Source organism: Hyperoodon ampullatus, assembly GCF_949752795.1.
Source record: "Hyperoodon ampullatus genome assembly, chromosome: 13".
Lineage (NCBI taxonomy): Eukaryota > Metazoa > Chordata > Mammalia > Artiodactyla > Ziphiidae > Hyperoodon > Hyperoodon ampullatus.
In genome coordinates, this window is record NC_136926.1 from 43,934,136 (window position 1) to 43,956,607 (window position 22,472).

At 38.4% G+C, this 22,472-nt stretch overlaps 1 protein-coding gene across 1 annotated transcript in view; it reads right to left on the bottom strand.

Moving 5' to 3' along the window:
• The window catches only part of CHST9 (carbohydrate sulfotransferase 9), a gene marked incomplete at both ends in the record, with an annotated part of 199,531 nt that overhangs the window by 89,900 nt on the left and 87,159 nt on the right, over positions 1 to 22,472 (bottom strand). Inside the window, one exon of the mRNA XM_079717756.1 lies at positions 4,285 to 4,330. Coding sequence (XP_079573882.1) covers positions 4,285 to 4,330 — 46 coding nt within the window. The remainder of the gene's footprint in view (positions 1 to 4,284; positions 4,331 to 22,472) is intronic.

Genomic DNA, 22,472 nt, shown 5'->3' on the forward strand with positions numbered 1-22,472 from the left:
AGTTGACTTAACAATATTAGTTTCAGGTGCACAACAGGGTGATACAATACTTTTATAGATTGTGCACCATATAAAATTATTATAATATTATTGACTGTATTCTCTGTGACTTACTTATCTTATAATTGGTAGCTGTTGTGTTTTTTTTTTTCTTTCAATTGAGAAACATTTCTCCCTTTGAGGAGATCTGTTTAATGTGTAAGGCAGATGCACATTGCACATTAGGGAGGGAAGGAGGAAGCCCAGACAGACAGAGAGAAGAATCTTATGTTTAAATGTTCTTGTCCTGCCTTAAAATATACATTTTATTTCATTACCAGATATACGATTTGCAACTGTAAAACACCTAGAAGGAAACATAGGCAGTAAGCCATGTGACATTGGTCTTGGTGATAGTTTCTTGAAACTGACCCCAAAGGCAAAAGTAAAATAAACAAGTGAGATTACATCAAACTAAAAAGCCTCTGAACAGCAAAGGAAACCATCAACAAAATGGAAAGGCAACCTACCAACTGGGAAAAAAATATTTGCAAATCGTTGTGTTTGTTTTTAATGAGGGGTGAGTTGCTCACCATATTGGATCGATCGGCATATAAACCAGGTAGGAATGAATGGCAGTTGTAGAGGGAGTGCTCCTCTGGCTGGCATGGCACCAGGTGATTAAAGCACATTCCAGAAAGGGCTGATGTACATTTATGGCATGTGGGAGAATCCCCAGCCTGAGACCCAATCGGGAGACATGGTGTTTCCTACCCTGGGGGAGGCAAAGATGGGCTGCACTTCAGCATGGCTCCTGCCATGTAGGGAAGGACCACATGTGGGGAGTGAAGATGTTGTATGATCTGGAACAATCTATACATCCTCAGGTGACCGCAAATGACTGAACAGAATGTACAGGAAGCAAGGTGCTTAGAGGTGAATTCTGTGGGACCCCCCGTTGGCATTCACAGAAGAGTGGGTTTTGGGAACCAAGTCTGAGGAGAGAGAAGAAAGAGCTCTGGGGTTTCCCAACCCCTAATGAGTCTCTGCAGTTGTATTTTCACAGAAACCTAGAGTTTTGTCTGAATTTGACAACGTTTTCCTAAGGTGCTTATATTCATTATCTTCAAAGATCTTGGATAGTAGCTAACACCTTGAATTAGTATATCCTTCATGAATAATTACTCACTGAATGAATCAATCCAGTTCCCAAAAGAGGAGTGTGTCTCCCATTAATTAAAATAGGAGTCAATAATGGGTAAAATATAGCCTATATTTTCTTTATTACTGCCAGTTGGCATATGAAGGATGCTCTCCAGCCTTTCAAATCTCCCTCTGAGGGAAGTTAAGCTGACTATCAAGATAGATCTTGGCAGCTCTCTTTTGGGGTCCCCAAGGCTCACTAAGCATTTAAGAGAACACTGGACATCATCCTAGTGGCTGGTGAGATAACCCATGTCCAGGTGTGGGAGCGGAAGCGTGGTCCTGCCTGCTGCACGCAGTGAAGTCTGTACTGAGGTCTAGAAAGGGTGCTGGTGACATGAAGGACCAGCAGCATGCCCTTGGGCTCCTTTTTATTTGGTTCATGTATCAATTTTTTATCCCAGAGGAGGCAGAAACCTCTTTCACTGCCTTGTGTGCTAGGGAAGAACTAAAACTTGAGTGGAGGAAAGGCTGGGGTAGGTATTGTGAGCCAAGGGTGGTCGGTGAGAGGGGAGGAGGGGGCAAAGGGTCTGGCGGATCTCTAAGTAGCAGCCTGTGTCTGGAGCTCAGCTGGTAGGAGAACAGACAACCTTGGGGACTTTGGCAACTCAACTCTCTTACTTGATAATGACAAGAGCCTTAGGATCACAGGCAGCTGACCCTGAAGAGAAAACACTGCCTTCTGCCAACCCAGTGTAGAGGCTGGAGTACAGGTCTTGGAGTACCAGCCACCAAGGTCCTGGGATCTGCACTGATCAACATTCTCAATTGTTCCCTTAATGACACAGTGCCTGCTTTGACCTTCCCCAACCCCAGGCCATCAGATCACCTCTACTGGCTGCTCTGGAGCTCTTAAGTGTGACTGTACATGCAAAGTCATGTTTTCACAAGGATTCTTAATGCTGCCTAAAAACATTTTTACATCTCCCCTTCCAATTTTCATTCCTCATTCCAATTTTTCTTTCTCTCTCCCTGGGGATAAGCTCCTATTCACAGATGATAATCATCTCACAGCTCTCATCTGTAGAGCACTTTCATGTGAATACATTGTACATAGCTCGTCTTTAATAATATCAACAACCCATATAAGCTATGTACTGTTATCCTCATTTTATAGACAAGAGCGCAGTGAGGTTAAGACAACACTGAAATGTACATGGGTTACATGACCTGCCCATGTTATATCACTCATGGGCACCTGAGCTGGGATTCAAACTTGTATCCTCCTAGTCTACATCCCATGCTCATCCAACAGTATAACGGAAAGAAAATTGAAGCTCTTAGATATAAACTCCCTCAAATTTCTTTATATGCAACTACAAATTTTAATTAATTAATTTCCCCTTCTCTCCTCCAGCAGGGAGAAGCTGATTCTGTCCTGTGTTCCTAAAAGTTCTCTCAATTATTCACAAATAGTCTTATCTATTCCCATTTCTTCACATTTCAGGTCTCTGCACATGACTCTCAAATCTTTCTGTGAGCTCCAACTGTTGTTTCCAATCACTAAGGAAGGGCATATTTTTTAGTAATATACCTTTTTATAGACCATATACTGTTCCTCCACCTCCTCAGCTCTCCACATCTAACACATCTGCTCTGTGTTTCTTAAGCAATCCATGTATTCCCTATCTCCATACGTTTGCTCATACTGATTTGAAACGTTAGCCTTCTCTCTACTTGTAGAAATTCTTTTTATTTTTTTTAAGAATGAGCTCCAATGTTATACCTGCTACGAATAGTTCCCCAACTTTTTAGTCAGATTTAATGGTATACTTTCTGTGTTGCCAAAGCACTTTGCTTACAAGGATGAATAACACATCACTTACCACATGAGAAAACTGTCTTCATCTCTGTTTCAACTTATGGGCTGCCGGCACAGTGTAGACAAGAAGACAGTTTTATTTATCTCTACACACCTTGAAGCAATAAGCACAGCCCTTGGCTAAGTGTTTGTTGAATGAATGAATGGTGATTTAGTTACTGCTCTGATTTTTCAACATGCCCCAAGGAGGGCATGATCTGATTTTGGGGTTATTTTTATTTTTTTCTCAGCTTAAATCTTCACTATCAACCTGGGAAGTTTTCTAGCCTGTTTTGTGAAAATATTGAGTTTTAAATGTTAAAAAATTACCTGCTGTATAAAAATCACAGAAAAGGAAAGGAAATGATACATCATTTTTCTTGTAAAAATAAACACACGACTGCCATCCAGGTGATCAATGTACCAGATAAGCATCCAAAGAATTAAAATTTATATTTGTAAATTAAAAAAATAAGATAATAAGAATTGATCCTCTTCTATTAACAAATGTTTATGTTCACATATAATACAATAGTACTTTTCATTAGATTGGAATGAGTTTGGGGAAATGGGAGGAACAGGGGGATGCTAGCCTGAATTATGGAAGTCAGAATTATTGAAAGCAATACAGTTTTATTACTTTCAATACTATGATCTGCCAGTAAAGTCTGTCTAATGACATGGATCCTTATTTTATAGCCAAATCTTTTTGCCTAAGGACCACCGTATATGCTAAAGCCATGAAAATAATTATTCTTTTAAAGTAAGTTACAGGTGTTCCCTCTATTTCTCTTAACAAATCCATTCCTTGCAGAGAATTCAAAGGTAAATTTTATCTTGGTCTTGGTCAAATTGTCAAAAATTGCATAACAGTAATATCTGAACTAATAAGGTTTTACTGAATTCTTAGAGGAAGACATTTCTGGAAAATAATGAATAGAGTCCAATGTCCCAGGGAAGTGTTAAATACTTTTAAAATAAAAATAGGTAAAATGTGAATTTTTTCAAATAAGATGAACGTTAATTATTCATTAAGCTAGATATAAGTGAAATCCATCTTCAGAGTCTTTGGCTTCCTTTGTAAATTTCTTGAGGGCAAGGATCATGGTTTGTTCGCTTCTCTCCCCCACCCTCCAAGACTTTATACACCCCAGCAATGTCACCTAGGCTGTGCTTTCTGATGATGGTTATCAACATAAGAACAGGTGTATAAAAGCAACATTACGGGGTTTTCAGATATTGTGGGTTTTTGCTCTGCTTATCTAAAACTACCTGAGACCCAAACATCACGGAGAGTTTACTCTCTGTTTCTGGCTATAGGCTGCAAGTAATTTACAGGCCCCCATCCTGGAAAAGAAGAGAGAGGAAATTCATATATTACCATCACATGGAAAGATATTTATGAAACAATCTACATTGATATACCTCAAGTCTCTGATATTTATTGCTAGCCAAGAAAATCATGGGAAGGGAGAGGATTGTGAAACAGAATATGTCATCCCTGTGTTTCTGGGCTACTCAAGTGGTGACAGGCTTCATGTCACTTATTAGGAAACCTGGCATTACCTTCAAATTTTGCCACAGAAAAGACAGCTTTGTGCCTATACCGTCTACATCAGAGAAAGAGATCTGGGGACTACTGGGGTAGGTGGAGCTGGAAAACATCCATCACAAGGAAGAAAATTTCCTTGGATCTTTGCATTCTACTCCATAACCTTTCAAGGTGTTGATACACAATTATAGTTTCTGCTTAAAATTTTTGAGTACTTAGGATAGATCTCTTTAGGTAAAATTGATACTTGGGATAGATACATCTCCTAGTGTGGTACATCCAGTGACCCACTGTTGGATAACTTGGTTTGTGAAGCTTGGAAGAGTAAATGAACTGAAATCTAGGATAAAAGGACAAAAGCTCTTTGAGGGAAGCGATCCCATGGATATTTAAATCATCCAGAACTACTGGTGGTTTACTTTATAGTGAAGAGCTCTAATGTTGGGGGGTTCCCTTGAGCCAACGATTTTCCATCCTGATAATCAAGAAAGACGACCTCTTTCTGCCAGATGAAATTACCAAATGTAACATAGAATATTTCTTCTGGTTTAGTCATCTCTTGGGAGAGGTGAGTCTCAGCTCATTCTGAGAACAATTCTAGGGAACCACAAGACGGCTATTCAGACTTTTGCTTTCTAGATTACACTGGTCCAATTCTTCTTTCAAAAAAACATATTATAACTATATAACTATATAATATATAATACATATTATATACAGTACACTATGCAATATATTTTATATATTGTATAATTTTAATATATATTATATACTACATGTGAAACTATATATTAATATATATCTTATACATATGTATATGTAATGTTTTCCTCTTTGCGTATTGTCTTGTTTTTCAAAATATCCCTTTCAAAGTATGTTGATAAAAATTTGAACAATTACTTAAGAATGATGAGGCTTAAACAATGGTAGGATTAATTCTCTGTCCTGCTATTCTGTTCCATTTAAAAAACCCACTATCAGCGTGATTCATATATAATATTGTTTTCCTAACCTTAATTGAAACAAAGATCCTATTGGCATTTGCCTTCTTAATTAATCTATCACTAAATTTCATTTGTGCTAGAATATACCAGTTTATACTTATGTCAATTAAATGCTATTCTAGTAATAACTTATAAGGCAAAAGAATCTGAAAAAGAATATGTATATATATATATATATATATATATATATATATATATATATATATAAACTGAATCACTTTGCTGTACACCTGAAACTAACACAACATTGTAAATCAGCTATACTTCAATTAAAAAATATAAAAAATAAATAAAACTAAAAAAAGCGTTTTTTTAAAAAATGCTATTCTATCTTTAGAATGATTTTAAAAATATATCCAAGGGCATTTTGCGTTGTATTGTCATGAGTTTCCTGGGATAAGGTATCAACAGCTCCACTTGATTTAGTAATTTCTGCATTTTGGATGAAGGTACTTGTAAGTCATTTGTACAGCTCATCAATAAGTTATAGGTCCTACAGTACAACTGACTCTCACGGGTTAGAACTTGATATTTAATCCACTGCTTCAACTCATTTTGATGTAATTGCAACTTTATATTTACTGGTCACCCATGTAACAATAGCATGATTAAGGTCACACCTTTGTGGCTTGGTGATAACAATATTGTTTAGGTTAGGATCCAGAATCTTTCTCTACACAAAACTGATTTTATCTGGCACATCTCATTGTTTATGTAATCTGTCACGTAACCATGGAAGGAAATTAAATCGATGTAGAAAAAAATGGCTATTCAAAGAGTCAAATGCAGCTGCTTCCTTATCTCTTATGATATTCTGCTAAATTGCTTGCAGATTGCATGAGAAATTGTTCTCATCAGGTGTTGCCTCTAAGCTCTCAGGTTTATAATGACCAAGTCATTTCCTTTAAAAACGTGGATATGACAGGCTTTTTCCCCATCTCCACGAAGGCTCAACTATAAAGGCTGTGCAAGGACTTCTGCCAATTTCTTCTTTTTTTAATTTATTGTAGTAAAAAACATATTAGATGTATCCTCAACAAACTTTAAAATGTACAGGACGGTATGTGAACTGTAAGCACAATGTCGTACAGCAGATCTCTAGAATTTTTCATCCTGCATAACTGAAACTCTACCTATGGAACAGCAATTCTCCATGCCGCTCTCCCCATCCCCAGGAAATTACCATCTGTCAATTTCTCAAGGGTCTCAGGAAACCTGACACTGGGGCATAATAATAAGATTATATTCCCAGACTGGATACACTTTGATGGTCTAGTTTGGCTTTCTGCTTGTCACAGACTGAAGTATGGAGTTAGATGAATGTGTGTCCTACACTATATGGTAAACTTGTTGAAAACAAGTTAGATGAAAACAAGTTAGTTAGATGATTCAGTCTTACTTCTCTTTATAATTTCCCCAAATCTAGTTTAGTGTTGTATATAAATAAGTAATGAATTAAACTGTAATATTTCTTTTCAAAGGTTAATATTAATTAATGTTAATTTTAAGGATCTGATAAAAAGACAGGAAAGTAAATGCCATTTATTTTTGAATTTATGAACGGTCTCCTAAAAAAAAAGCCTCCTCTCTCACTTCCCAATAATAGTAATAGCATGCATAGCCCTTTAGAGGGTTTGACTATATCTTTTAAATCATTGCTGTTCCTATATATTTTTTTAATGTAATGACTCACTAGGATGTTGAGCTCAGTCTCTATAATCAATATAGGCCGACTTTCTTGTTACGTGATCATGTATTAAATAACGATAAATGTTTTCCCATGGTCAGCTGTGGAAATGGTTTTAAATGTCAGCATACGGGCTTGCTTCACACAGTGGAAATTAACTGGGTTTGGCCAGAGCCACTAAAGTTAATAAGAATTCAAACCTCACATCCAGTGAACCTGTTCTTATATTGCACTTACAAGATTGATTACAATATTAAAGACTTAATTGAGTGGCATAGACAATCTAATGAAACAAGATCTTTCCCCATCATCATATTACTTTATTCTGAGTCATTTTTGTTTTCGGTGGGAAAGCACGTTTCGCCTGTTGAAACTTGGTGTAAGCACCATACTAAGTAATAGGTCTAGAACTTTGATGGGAAATCAATTTTTTTAACATCTTTATTGTAGTATAATTGCTTTACAATGCTGTGTTAGTTGTTGCTGTATAACAAAGTGAATCAGCTATATGTATACATATATCCCCATATCCCCTGCCTCTTGCATCTCCCTCCCACCCTCCCTATCCCATCTCTCTAGGTGGACACAAAGCACCCAGCTTATCTCCCTGTGCTGTGCAGCTCCTTCTGACTAGCTATCTATTTTACATTTGGTAGTGTATATATATGTCCATGGCACTCTCTCACTTCGTCCCAGCTTACCCTTCCCCCTCCCCATATCCTCAACTCCATTCTCTGTGTCTGCAACTTTATCCCTGACCTGCCCCTACGTTCTTCAGAACGATTTTTTAGATTCCATATATATGTGTTAGCATATGGTATTTGTTTTTCTCTTTCTGATTTACTTCACTCTGTATGACAGACTCTAGGTCCATCCACCTCACTACAAATAACTCAATTTCATTTCTTTTTATGGCTGAGTAATATTCCATTGTATATATGTGCCACATCTTCTTTATCCATTCATCTGATGATGGACACTTAGGTTGCTTCCATGTCCTGGCTATTGTAAATAGAGCTGCAATGAACATTGTGGTACATGACTCTTTTTGAATTATGGTTTTCTCAGGGTATATGCCCAGTAGTGGGATTGCTGGGTCATATGATAGTTCTACTTTTAGTTTTTTAAGGAACCTCCATACTGTTCTGCATAGTGGCTGTATCAATTTACATTCCCACCAGAGTGCAAGAGGGATCCCTTTTCTCCACACCCTCTCCAGCATTTACTGTTTGTAGATATTTTGATGATGGCCATTCTGACTGATGTGAGGTGATACCTCATTGTAGTTTTGATTTGCATTTCTCTAATGATTAGTGATGTTGAGCATCCTTTCATGTGTTTGTTGGCAATCTGTGTATCTTCTTTGGAGAAATGTCTATTTAGGTCTTCTGCCCATTTTTGGATTGGGTTGCTTGTGTTTTTGATATTGAGCTGCATGAGCTGCTTGTATATTTTGGAGATTAATCCTTTGTCACTTGCTTCATTGGTGAATATTTTCTCCCATTCTGAGGGTTGTCTTTTCATCTTGTTTATGGTTTCCTTTGCTGTGCAAAAGCTTTTAAGTTTCATTAGGTACCATTTGTTTATTTTTGTTTTTATTTCCATTTGTCTAGGAGGTGGGTCAAAAAGGATCTTGCTGTGATTTATGTCATAGGGTGTTCTGCCTATGTTTTCCTCTAAGAGTTTGATGGTGTCTGGCCTTATATTTAAGCCTTTAATCCATTTTGAGTTTATTTTTGTGTGTGGTGTTAGGGAGTGTTCTAATTTCATTCTTTTACATGTAGCTGTCGAATATTCCCAGCACCACTTATTGAAGAGGCAGTCTTTTCTCCACTGTATATTCTTGCCTCCTTTATCAAAGATAAGGTGCCAATACGTGCATGGGTTTATCTCTGGGCTTTCTATCCTGTTCCATTGATCTATATTTCTGTTTTTGTGCCAGTACCATACTGTCTTTATTACTGTAGCTTTGTAGTATAGACTGAAGTCTGGGAGCCTGATTCCTCCAGCTCCGTTTATCTTTCTCAAGATTGCTTTAGCTACTTGGGGTCTTTTGTGTTTCCATACAAATTGTGAAATTTTTTGTTCTAGTTCTAGAAAAATGCATTGGTAGTTTGATAGGGATTACACTGAATCTGTAGATTGCTTTCGGTATTATAGTAATTTTCACAATGTTGAAACGGTATATCTCTGCATTTGTTTGTATTATCTTTAATTTCTTCATCAGTGTCTAATAGTTTTCTGCATACAGGTCTTTTGTCTCCTTTAGGCTTATTCCTAGGTATTTTGTTCATTTTGTTGTAGTGGTAAATGGGAGTGCTTCCTTAATTTCTCTTTCAGATTTTTCATCATTAGTGCATAGGAATGCAAGAGATTTCTGTCCATTAATTTTGTATCCTGCTACTCTACCAAATTCATTGATTAGCTCTAGTAGTTTTCTGGTAGCATCTTTAGGATTCTCTATGTATAGTATCATGTCATCTGCAAACAGTGACAGCTTTACTTCTTTTCTGATTTGGATTCCTTTTACTTATTTCCCATCTCTGATTGCTGTGGCTAAAACTTCCAAAACTATGTTGAATAATAGTGGTGAGAGTGAGCAACCTTGTCTTGTTCCTGATCTTAGTGGAAATGGCCTCAGTTTTTCACCATCGTGAACAATTTTGGCTGTGGGTTTGTCATTTATGGCCTTTATTATATTGAGGTAAGTTCCTTCTATGCCTACTTTCTGGAGGGTTTTTATCATAAATGGGTGTTGTATTTTGTCAAAAGCTTTTTCTGCATCTATTGAGACGATCATGTTTTTTTCCTTCAATTTGTTAATATGGTGTATCACATTGAATGATTTGCATATATTGAAGAATCCTTGCATTCCTGGGATAAACCCCACTTTATCATGGTGTATGATCCTTTTAATGTGTTGTTGGATTCTGTTTGCTAGTATTTTGTTGAGGATTTCTGCATCAGTGTTCATCAGTGTTCATCAGTGATATTGGCCTGCAGTTTTCTTTCTTTGTGACATCTTTGTCTGGTTTTGGTATCAGGGTGATGGTGGCCTCGTAGAATGAGTTTGGGAGTGTTCCTCCCTCTGCTATAGGTTGGATGTTGGAAGAGTTTGAGAAGGATATGTCTTAGCTCTTCTCTAAATGTTTGATGGAATTCTCCTGTGAAGCCATCTGGTCCTGGCCTTTTGTTTGTTGGAAGATTTTTAATCACAGTTTCAATTTCAGTGCTTGTGTTTAGTCTGTTTATATTTTCTATTTCTTCCTGGTTCAGACTTAGAAGGTTGTGCTTTTCTAAGAATTTGTCCATTTCTTCCAGGTTGTCCATTTTATTGGCAGAGAGTTGCTTTTCATAATCTGTCATGATCCTTTGTATTTCTGCAGTGTCAGTTTTACTTCTCCTTTTTCATATCTAATTCTATTGATCTGAGTCTTCTCCCTTTTTTTCTTGATGAGTCTGGTTAATGGTTTATCAATTTTGTTTATCTTCTCAAAGAACCAGCTTTTAGTTTTATTGATCTTTGCTATCATTTCCTTCATTTCTTTTTCATTTATTTCTGATCTGATCTTTATGATTTCTTTACTTCTGCTCACTTTGGAAGTTTTTTTGTTCTTTCTCTAATTGCTTTAGGTGTAAGGTTAGGTTGTTTATTTGAGATGTTTCTTGTTTCTTAAGGTAGGATTGTATTGCTATAAATTTCCCTCTTAGAACTACTTTTGCTGCATCCCACAGGTTTTGGGTCATTGTGTTTTCATTCTCATTTGTTTCTAGGTATTTTTTGATTTCCTCTTTGATTTCTTCAGTGATGTCTTGGTTATTTAGTAGTGTATTGTTTAGCTTCCATGTGTTTGCATTTTTTACCGATTTTTCCCCATAATTGATCACTGGTCTCATAGCATTGTGGTCAGAAATGATACTTGATATGATTTCAATTTTCTTAAATTTACCCAGGCTTGATTTGTGATCCAAGATAGTATCTATCCTGGAGAATGTTCCATGAGCACCTGAGAAGGAAGTGTATTCTGTTGTTTTTGGATGGAATATCCTATAAATATCAATTAAGTCCATCTTGTTTAATGTATCATTTAAAGCTTGTGTTTCCTTATATATTTTCATTTTGCATGATCTGTCCATTGGTGAAGGTGGGGTGTGAAAGTGCCCTACTATGATTTTGTTACTGTCAATTTCCCCTTTTATGACTGTTTGTATTTGCCTTATGTATTGAGGTGTTCCTATGTTGGGTGCATAAATATTTACAATTGTTATATCTTCTTCTTGGATTGATCCCTTGATCATTATGTAGTGTCCTTCTATGTCTCTTGTAATAGTCTTTGTTTCTAAGTCTATTTTGTCTGATATGAGAATTGCTACTCCAGCTTTCTTTTGATTTCCATTTGCATGAATATCTTTTTCTATCCCCTCACCTTCAATCTGTATGTGTCCCTAGGTCTGAAGTGAGTCTCTTGTAGACAGCATATATATGGGTCTTGCTTTTGTATCCATTCAGCCAGTCTATGTCTTTTGGTTGGAACATTTAATCCATTTACCTTTAAGGTAATTATCGATATGTATGTTCCTATTCCCATTTTAAAAAGTGTTTTCAGTTTGTTATTTCAGGTCTTTTCCTTCTCCTGTGTTTCCTGCCTAGAGAAGTTCCTTTAGCATTTGTTGTCAAGCTGGTTTGGTGGTGCTGAATTCTCTTAGCTTTTGCTTCTCTGTAAAGGTTTTAATTTCTCCATCAAATCTGAATGAGATCCTTGCTGGGTAGAGTAATCTTGGTTGTAGGTGTTTCCCTTTCATCACTTTAAATATGTCCTGCCACTCCCTTCTGGCTTGCAGAGTTTCTGCTAAAAGATCAGCTGTTAATCTTATAGGGATTCCTGTGTATGTTTTTTGTTGTTTTTCCCTTACTGCTTTTAATATTTTTTCTTTGTATTAATTTTTGATAGTTTGATTAATATGTGTCTTGGCATGTTTCCCCTTCGATTTATCCTGTATGGGACTCTCTGGGCTTCCTGGACTTGATTGACCATTTCCTTTCCCATATTAGGGAAGTTTTCAACTATAATCTCTTCAAATATTTTCTCAGTCCCTTTCTTTTTCTCTTTTTATTCTGGGACCCCTATAATTCAAATATTGGTGCATTTAATGTTTTCCCAGAGGTCTCCTAGACTGTCCTCAATTCTTTTCATTCTTCTTTTTTCTTTATTCTGCTCTGCAGTAGTTATTTCTACTCTTTTATCTTCCAGGTCACTTATCTGTTCTTCTGCCTCAGGTATTCTGCTATTTATCCCTTCTAGAGAGTTTTTAGTTTCATTTATTGTGTTGTTCATCACTGTTTGTTTGCTCTTTAGTTCTTCTACGTTCTTGTTAAACATTTCTTGTATTTTCTCCATTCTATTTCCAAGATTTTGAGTCATCTTTACTATCATTATTCTGAATTCTTTTTCAGGTAGACTGCCTATTTCCTCTTCATTTGTTTGGCCTGGTGGGTTTTTACCTTGCTCCGTCATCTGCTGTGTGTTTCTCTGTCTTCTTATTTTGCTTAACTTACTGTGTTTGGGGTCTCCATTTTGCAGCCTGCAGGTTCGTACTTCCCTTTATTTTTGGTGTCTTTCCCCAGTGGGTAAGGTTGGTTCAGTGGGTTGTGTAGGCTTCCTGGTGGAGGGGACTAGTGCCTGTATTCTGGTGGATGAGGCTGGATCTTGTCTTTCTGGTGGGCAGGTCCAAGTCTGGTGGTGTGTTTTGGGGTGTCTGTGACCTTATTATAATTTTAGGCAGCCTCTCTGCTAATGGGTGGGGCTGTGTTCCTGTCTTGCTAGTTATTTGGCATAGGGTGTCCAGCACTGTAGCTTGCTGGTCGAGTGGAGCTGGGTCTTGGCATTGATGGAGATCTCTGGGAGATTTTTGCCATCTGATATTATGTGGAGCTGGGAGGTCTCTTGTGGACCAGTGTCCTGAACTTGGCTCTCCCACCTCAGAGGCACAGACCTGGTGCCTGGCTGGAGCACCAAGGGCCTGTCTGCCACACGGTGGCAAGTCAAGACTTTCCATTGTGATTTCAATGGAAAATCAGAACTTCCAGGTTCTGTGATGCAACAGGATTCCAAGAAAGCAAATGGAATGTACACAGGGAGGAAGATGAACTGCAGCAAAGCCTTTGTCCTATGATAGCGACCTTGCGGGCTTGCTGAGCATGAGGGAATGTGTGTGACTCACCCTCAGCAGGCAGTCAAGGGTTCTCTATGGGAAAGTGGAGAGGAGTTCACGGAGCCGCTCTCCCTCCGCTTCACTGTATACTGCTCCACATACAGTACATGCTGCCGGAAATCAATTTTTTAAAAAAGGCACTTCACGGATCCTTCTTCTGAGGGTTTGAGAGCTCTATGCAGCATGAGTAGCACAGGCAAGCAGAGCTCACATTCAAGTGACAAAACACAAATATGCCCATAATGTACTTTTCTGAAAGTAATTCTTCTGGCGGCATGATAAATTTGTTCAGTTGGTTATCATCATCCTTGCCTAACAGAGAATAAAAGACAGGAAAATGTTGGGCAGTTTCCTAAGGCCATGCAGCAATTTGTTGTTAAAATTGAAACAGGGTTACATTTCATGAATGAATGTTTTTTTTCTCCAGCTATACCTGTCATAAATGTGATTATCAATACACTCTTAGTTTAACATAAAGATATTTTGATACAAAAAAAGTTTTTCACAGTGAAGTTTAGGTCCTTTGTTGTATAACATTTGGTTGCTGGGTTTAGGTTTATCCCAATATTTTATTTTGTAATATTGGTTTGGTCTCACCTTACCTTCTTTCCTGTTTCCTTTTAATGTCACCTGGATATACAGTTATTAAATCAATAGTAACCACAATAACAGCTAACATGTACTGAATCCTTATTAAATATCAGACATGATGCTGAGCACTTTATGTGAACCTCATCTAATCTAATACCAGAAGAATCCCATGGGAATATGACCTGGATTTCTGCTTATCGAATATAACTACGTGTTTCACTTTTTTACATAAATCACACCCATCACCATCATCTATATTTCCTAGTTTCTATTCCATTAAAGTGGATTGAGAACTTAAAGACACAAAGCGGAATCCTTTTAGATTTGAGTTTTTTCCTAATATTTTACCATTTTATTTTCACACCTAATTCTGTAGCTTTTTACTTTTAGTAACTCAACTTTGAGTCTTTCCAAAACATTTTTATAGAAATTCTTTTATGCATTCATACGTCATTGGTTGTATATAATTTATAATTGAACAATTATATTAACAAGTACAATGGGAACAAACACAACTAATTCTTGGTCCATATTCATCCCCACAGGTGGGGTCAGAAGTTATAGGAGGGCTCAAGAGACAGCAGGTGAGGCCCTGGGTGTGAGCTGGCTGGGAGCATCAGTCAGCAGGTTATATCTAGGGAAGGGAGAGAGTTGCTTAGTCCGGGAAATCATTTAAGAGAAGGCTAGTTAAAAGAACTTTTGTTGTATTTGATACTTTAACTGCATAGGCATTACTTTGATAAAATTACTGTAAAAGATAATTTTTTAAAAAATGGAAGCAGAAAAAGAAGGAGAGTGAGTTTAGGTAGCTTGCCCAGGATCACAAAACTAGAGATCGAACTGGACTTGGCTCCAGAATTCAGCATCCAAGTCTAGCATTTCAGTGCTCTTTCCCTCCATCCCATGAGCCTCAGCACAGAGAGAACTCTGGAGGGTTGGGTGGGCTGCTGCCACCAAGGAAGGGGGCTTGAGACAGCTCAACAGTGGTCAGCAAGAGAACACAGTAACAGAAGAGAGAAGAAGCCAGAAAGTAATGAAATAGTCTTGGAAGTTTGCAAAAGAAGAACCCTGTTATTGTGTTAACCTTAAGTTAACCCAAGTATTTCTTGACCTTGGGCCTCACTGGTTCAAAACAAAAGGGTTTTCAGCAAATAAGTTTGGCCAACGGATACTGCCAACTATTTTCAGAACCAGTTTTTGCAACTCTGAAATTAAAGAAACCCTGAAAGGGCATCCCTCCCCTCCAGCAAACAAAAAACAACACAGAAGAACCTCTGACCCAAGGGTCCCATGGGAAGCCAGGTGTGGGAGCAAGCTTAGTAGAAATCTGTGATGACAAATAGCATTTTAAATGAGGTCATTTGAATCTCACCCCCACTTCCTTCTAATCCTTGGGTTTTATGGCTTTTATTTCCATCAAGTCTTTCTTTGAATAAGACTATTGAAGCACCAGTTGTGAAGAACCACCTAGCCTCTGTTAAAAAAGAAACAACAGGTCCAAAATGGAGTCACTTGTGCTAAGCCCATGTCACCAAACAGAAACTTAATACTTAACCTAACTGCAGTTTGAATCTCCCCCAGGAACGTAGTCTTAACTGGTCAGTTTGGAATTTTTTGGTCAGCACCGATGAGGTAATCTGCCACAGAGACCCTTTTTATCCACCAAAGGAAGATGCTGTAATCTGATCTTTCCTTATCCCTTCCTCTTTCTGCCTATAAAAGCCTTCCATCTTGTACAGCCTCCTCAGAGCTCCTCTCAACTTGCTAGATGGGATGCTGACCGATTCATGAAGCATTTATTAAGGCCAATTAGATCTTCAAATTTACTTGGATGAATTTTGTTTTTTAACACCTCCTAGAAGCAATGATTTTACGGAAGAGGTTTTAAAATGCCTCGGAATGGATTATGCTTTTCCATTCAGTATTAATGATTTCAGTTTATGTTAAATGCTTCCTATGTTTTTGTCCTTGGCATTTTCCAAATTGTTTCCTTCAAGAAGAAAATTAGAAAGGCATTAAGATTTCTATGACTTCATAATAAATTCATAAAAAGGTTAAGATCTCAAATGGTTATCCCTTCAATAAAATTATGTTAAGTTGTACAAACGGTTTGGACATGGGACATCACTTTTATGCATTTTCAAAAGCAGCTATTTCGATTTCTAACTGATGTGGTTTAAAAAATAATTATTGCGATCATTGAGCTATAAACGTGGTTGAGATTTAGAGCCTCCTTCATATAAAAAACAGTTCAATATCTTTTGGGAAGCAATATTAGAAGCAGTGGAATAATTATTTAATTAACATGCATGCAAAGGTAAGGAGTGTATGGGTAAACTGCTTATTTCATTTTCTAAAGATTGCAAAATTAGTTAATTAACTAAAGGAAGTACACATGAAAAAGAGAAATAGGGCGAGATCCAACATCAGTGTGTATACTGAACACGCCCTTTCATGGAATCCTGCTAGGCTGACGCAGCTTCTGTGGTCTGCCCTTGGCCAAGTGCACGCTGCCCACTCAGGGGGACCCAGCACTCTACAGTATGCTTTATGTAAAACAGAGTACAGATTGAACCATATGCAGCTGGGCACTGAGAGACAGGACGAGCCAGGCGGGAGCCTGTAAAGTGAGAACAGCACTGAAAAGGGACAGATCCGATTCTGCAGCTATCTCAGGGGAAATCAATGAACTCAGCCTCCTTGAGCCCTAATTCCCTCACCTACAAAATGTCTTAATGTCCATTTTGGCTTTGAGATTCTAGGAAACAGGGTAGTCACCAAGTTTTTCCTATTTATGTTGTATTTCATCACCCCCACTCCCATACGTGCTGTCATATATGTCACCTCTTCTGATCCTCACTGCTATTACTTGCTGGCATGTTATCCTGCCTCACTCTCGCCCTACCATCTCTGCAGAAATTTCACCCTCTCTCCTGTCTCTCACTTTCACCTATACTTGATTCAGTCCCAAGTATATATAGACGTTTAGCTCTGACCTCTCCTGAACTTCAGTTCTGCTTCTCCAAATTCTAGCTTCCACATGGGTGTCCTATTGTTGGATCAAATGTGACTAGACTTGAAAGAAACTTGTAATCCTTTTCCACAAACCACCCATCCCTCTGAACTTGCACATGTGTGTCTATTACACAGACTTCTCTGCCAGTCAGGCTTGCGACTCTAACATTCCCCTCATCTCCTCCTCACACCTGTTTCCAGTCACCTTCTGATCTTTTCTTTCTATGTCTCATACTCATTCTTCTTTTTTATATTAACCTCCCATCAATCCCTCCAAGATCCTGAGCACATCAAAGTCTATACTACTGCAATGTTCTCCAAACTGATGTCCTGATTTCAATCTCCATCCTAATGTTAATATACCAAATTAATCATTAAAATAACCAATTTGCCTGTGCTAATCTCCTCCTCAAGATCTCTATTTGCTTCTCACTGTTACCAGATCCTGTCTAACTCTGCATTCAGTGCTCATTAAAATATGATCACTGCTTACCTGAGCAACTCAGAACTTGCCTATACAAGGCCAAGTCCATTTCTATTCCCAAGCCTGAAATAGCCAACTCTCTTCCTTCTGTTTGACAAAGTCCATTCCTTCTTCAAGATCTAACCTTGATGACCTCATCTCTCCATGTTCTGGGTGGTCGTCTTCTGAACTTTAGTAGTTATCACTCATTTGAGAGGCAGGCAAAGCCCAGGAATAAACAGCATGCCAGGCTAGGCACTTACGTATAAAAACTCACTTGTTCCTTGACCTTATCTGGTAAGTACAATGCCTATTCCTACTTTACAGGTCAGAGCATGGCTCAGAGAGGTTACTTAACTTGTCTAGGTCACAAAGTTGCCAAGTGCTGGATCCAAACCTGGGCAGTCCAGCCATAGAGTGCAGGCTCCTAGCCCTCACACCACCATCTACAGAAGCATCTTTTGTTATAGAAATCATTATGTCAGGACTCTCCTGGTAGTCCAGTGGTTAAGAATCTGCCTTCCAATGCAGGGGATGTGGGTTCGATCCCTGGTGGGGGAACCAAGATCCCACATGCCGTGGGGCAACTAAGCCCGTGCGCCACAACTACTGAGCCCCATGCCACAACTAGAGAGAGCCTGCATGCCACAACGAAGAGCCCATGCACCACAATGAGAGATCCTGCATGCTGCAAGGAAGATCCTGTGTGCTGCAACTAAGACATGATGCAGCCAAATAAATAAATAAATATTTAAAAAAAGAAATCATCGTGTCAAGTGTCTGTCCCACATGGAAGCTCGTTAAGGGAAAGCACTTTGTCTCTGTTCTCTCTGAACCTCTGACCAGCGAACAGAGATGCTAAGAGATGCAGGAAGCTCGCTAAAACACATGGAGACACACACCTCCCTTCCTGAGCTTTCCTACATTATCTTAAAAGCACGGCTACATGTTGTGCTGATCAGAAAAGGGGTAATATTCATAATAAAAATACCTTGTACATTTCCACGTTTCAGAATGTGGGTCAGACAATGAAGAAAGGTCTTCTAATGTCATAGCCTCCCTCCCTCATTTTCTTTTTTCTTTTCTTCCTTCTTTTGTCACTCTCTCAACAAATATTTGTTTTATGCACACTACATGCCAGAAAAACAAATCTCTGTGGGTGTTATTAACATTTCCACCCCAGATGCTGAAAGATGGAGTAATATAAAGTAATATCAAAAGCAATAAAATGACTGCTAAAATTTATTGTGAACATACCATGAGCTAGACATCAGGGCCTTGACAGGTATTTTCCCCCTTAATCCTCATAACAACTCTATAAGATAATACTATTATTATCTCCATTTTGCATATAAGGGGAATAAGTCGAGAGGTTAAGATCATATGACTCCCAAGGGACAGAGGTGGGATTCCAGCCCTGGTCATTTGAGACTAGAGCTTATACTCTTTTTTTTAAAATTAATTAATTAATTTTTGTCTGTGTTGGGTCTTTGTTGCCGTGCACAGGCTTTCTCTAGTTGCAGTGAGCGGGGGCTACTCTTCATTGCGGTGCACAGGTTACTCATTGCAGTGGCTTCTCTTGTTACGGAGCATGGGCTCTAGGTGCATGGGCTTCATAGTTGTTGTGGCTTGCTGGCTCAGTAGTTGTGGCTCACGGGCTCCAGAGTGCAGGCTCAGTAGTTGTGGCGCACGGGCTTAGTTGCTCTGCGGCATGTGGGATCTTCCCTGACCAGGGCTCAAACTCGTGTACCCTGCATTGGCAGGTGGATTCTTAACCACTGAGCCACCAGGGAAGCCGTAGAGCTTATACTGTTAACCTTAACCCTGGACTTCTTCCAGGAGTAGATTTAGCCACATGGCATGCAGAGGGCATATGCAAAATTGGTTTCATTTCCTTTGAAAAGAGTCCCACGAATAGTATCAGAGTCCAGTAGGGATGCTCCCAATGTCAGCACAGACTTCACCCAAAAGCAGGTGTGTGACTTTGAACAAGTTACTCTCTCAGGGTTTTATTTAATCCATTTGTAAAATAAAAAATTAGCACCAGATCATCTCCAGACTTCCTCCCAGACACAGATCGTCCATTATTCTAAAGAGGCAGCTTTGGGGCAGAGAGACTTCTCCGGTTTTGGAGTCAGAAGAAGCAGGTTTGTTTTATTAACTGGCACCCTCACCGTAGCCCCCGTCACAGGGCCCTGCATCCATCACTTCTGGCTTGTCTCCTGTTGATCTTAGCTGCCTGGAAGATAATCGGCCAGCCCAGATGTTCTCTGAAAATCTGCCCTCTTAGCAGACTTTTAAGTGCACAGTACGTTATTGTTGATTATAGGTACAATGTACTGCAGGACTGGAGAGCATCTTGTTTGACTGAAATTTTATGCCCATAGATTAGTAACTTCCTATATCCCCCTCTCCTCAGACCCTGGTGACCACCATTTCACTCTTTGATTCTATGACTTTGACTATCTCAGGTACCTCATATAAGTGGACATTTATAATATTTGTCTAGCTTATTTCACTTAGCATAATGTCCTCAAGCTTCATCCATGTTGTTGTGTGTTGCAGAATATCCTTCTTTTCAAAGGCTGAATAGCATTCCATTGTATGTATATGCCACATTTTCTTTACCCATTCATCTGTCAATGGCTATTTAGGTTGTTTCCACATCTTGGCTATTGTGAATAATGCTGCCATGAACATGGGAGTGCAAATATCTTTTGAGATCCTGATTTCAATTCTTTTGGGTAAATACCCAGAAGAGGGATTGCTGGAGTACATAGTGGTTCCGTTTTTTGAGGAATCTCCATACTGCTTTTCCATAGTGATTGCACCATTTTGCATTCTCACCAACACTGTGTATGTAACTACCTAAGAATTCAAAATCAAAGTCTCCATTTCTGAATTCTTTATTGCCCTGTTCTACGGCTGTAGGTTTTGCTCTTTGACTGTGAGACTTGCACGCAGGTCCAATATTCCCTCATTGTAAGTTCTAGCTGAAGAGGAGCTATGCCCATAAAATAACGCACCTGATTTGGAAGGGTGTTCACATCCTTCTTTCCCTTCTCTGCATTTTCGGGATTGTTTTGCTAAGCAGCATGATCCATGCCAAGCTTTTTCTTTTCATCTGAAATACAGTCTCTTTATGTTTTCACCCTACAAGCTTTTTTGGAGTAATCTCATCTACTTTGTTGGCATTGATGATGACTATGTTTACATCACTGACTCCCAAATTTCTAAACTGTGTCTCTCACCTGAGCTCCAGACTGAAACACGAACGTGTTCAGAGCACATGGCTGTAGATCTTCCCAAAGCACTAAAACCGCGCCTACTTCAGTATGAAGTCCTCCTCTTCTAACCATGCACCTGCCCCAGTGCTCGCTCTCAGGGACTGGCACCCTCAGTCATCCAAATCAGGGGCCTTGGAATTCCTCTCAAATTCCCTCATGCTCACTTGCCATTAATAACCAAGTGCTGTTTATTCTTTCTTCAAACTTTTCTCAAATCCACCCACTTCCTCCAGCCCCACTGTCACTGCAATAGATGGTCAAGAAGTGTCTTAGCTGAGTAGGTAATAGTGATCTCGAACTTAAGGTATCCAAAATAGGGATCTTCTTTTAGCCTCAGTTCCTCACTTTATCGTGACAGTCACTTTCCTGTGGTGGTCTGGAACCAAACACTCGATATCTCTGAGGTCTGCCTGTGTTGCGCTACTTATACAAGTTCTGAAGTCAAATGGTTAAAAAAAATCGAAATGAGTCACATCTTAGCCTTGGTGTTTACATTTCTATCGGCAAATATGAACTAAAAGTTTAATCGTATCTGCCATCTTATATGCAAATCTTTTATTTTTCACCAACAAAGATATTCCTCTGACACTATCTCATGAGTGACAATGCTAAATCTGATAACTTACTAGTGGAAAAAAGAGTATGATCCCTAAGTTATGCTGCACTAGATCCTACTGTGATGATCCTGGACACAACAGGGTGGTCTTTGGACTGAAAAGATTAAAAATGCAAGCTGATCAGAGACATCTGTTTGCTTTATCTATTTCTGCCAACAATCACTGCATGTTACTTAAAAAGAGGAGATAACGAAATCCATCTTTCAGGCCTTTTGTTTGATCGATTTTTACAATCTCAATGACTTTGACTACTGCCAAGTTTAAATGCTTCCTGAAAAATTCAGTGAAATTCAGACATTGTGACTATAATTAGAATACTAAGAATAGGACATTATTGGTTCCTCAGTGTGAAACCAGGATCTAATCCAGATGTGTTAGGAAGTTGTTATTTAAAGACTTCTGCTATGGAGTTAAAAAGTATTCATTTGATTATCTCTCTTGATTTTCTTCCTCATGTGGAGGAGGAAAATGATTTTTTCTTGTTTTCTTGATAAACACAATAAAGGTAAATTAAATTCTAGGAATGAATTTACATTTTACCTTAAAAAATTCTGTACATTTGTATCAGGTTAAATAAAGAAAGAAGATGCTAACTTTCTAATATATTCAATAATCAAAAACATCATCCTAAATGATATAGTCATAACACTTTATGTGTTGGGTATTTTAGGCCCAAAATTATTTTAGCTAAACCACTGTAATGATTTTTTAACATTGTTACTTAATATTTAAAAAAAACATATTTACATATGAATTAAGTATGAGTTACATATTTTGAATATGAGGCAGTTTTTTTTTTTAGTTTATAGTGATGATTCTATAAACACGTTGATTAAGGATATTTCGAATGCTATTGCTTGACTTTCCACAAATGCCCTTATACTTGCTAGGAAGTCAATGCACAGCTGTCCCCCTAGCACACAATGAGCACTACTGTTTGTCGCTGCTGAGAAGGCCTGGGTACAGCAGACACTGGGAAGGCAAGCACACACTTGTTCAACAAATGAATGAATAAATGAATGACTTCGCTTCCAAATGGAATTAGGTTGCAGAAATTTAT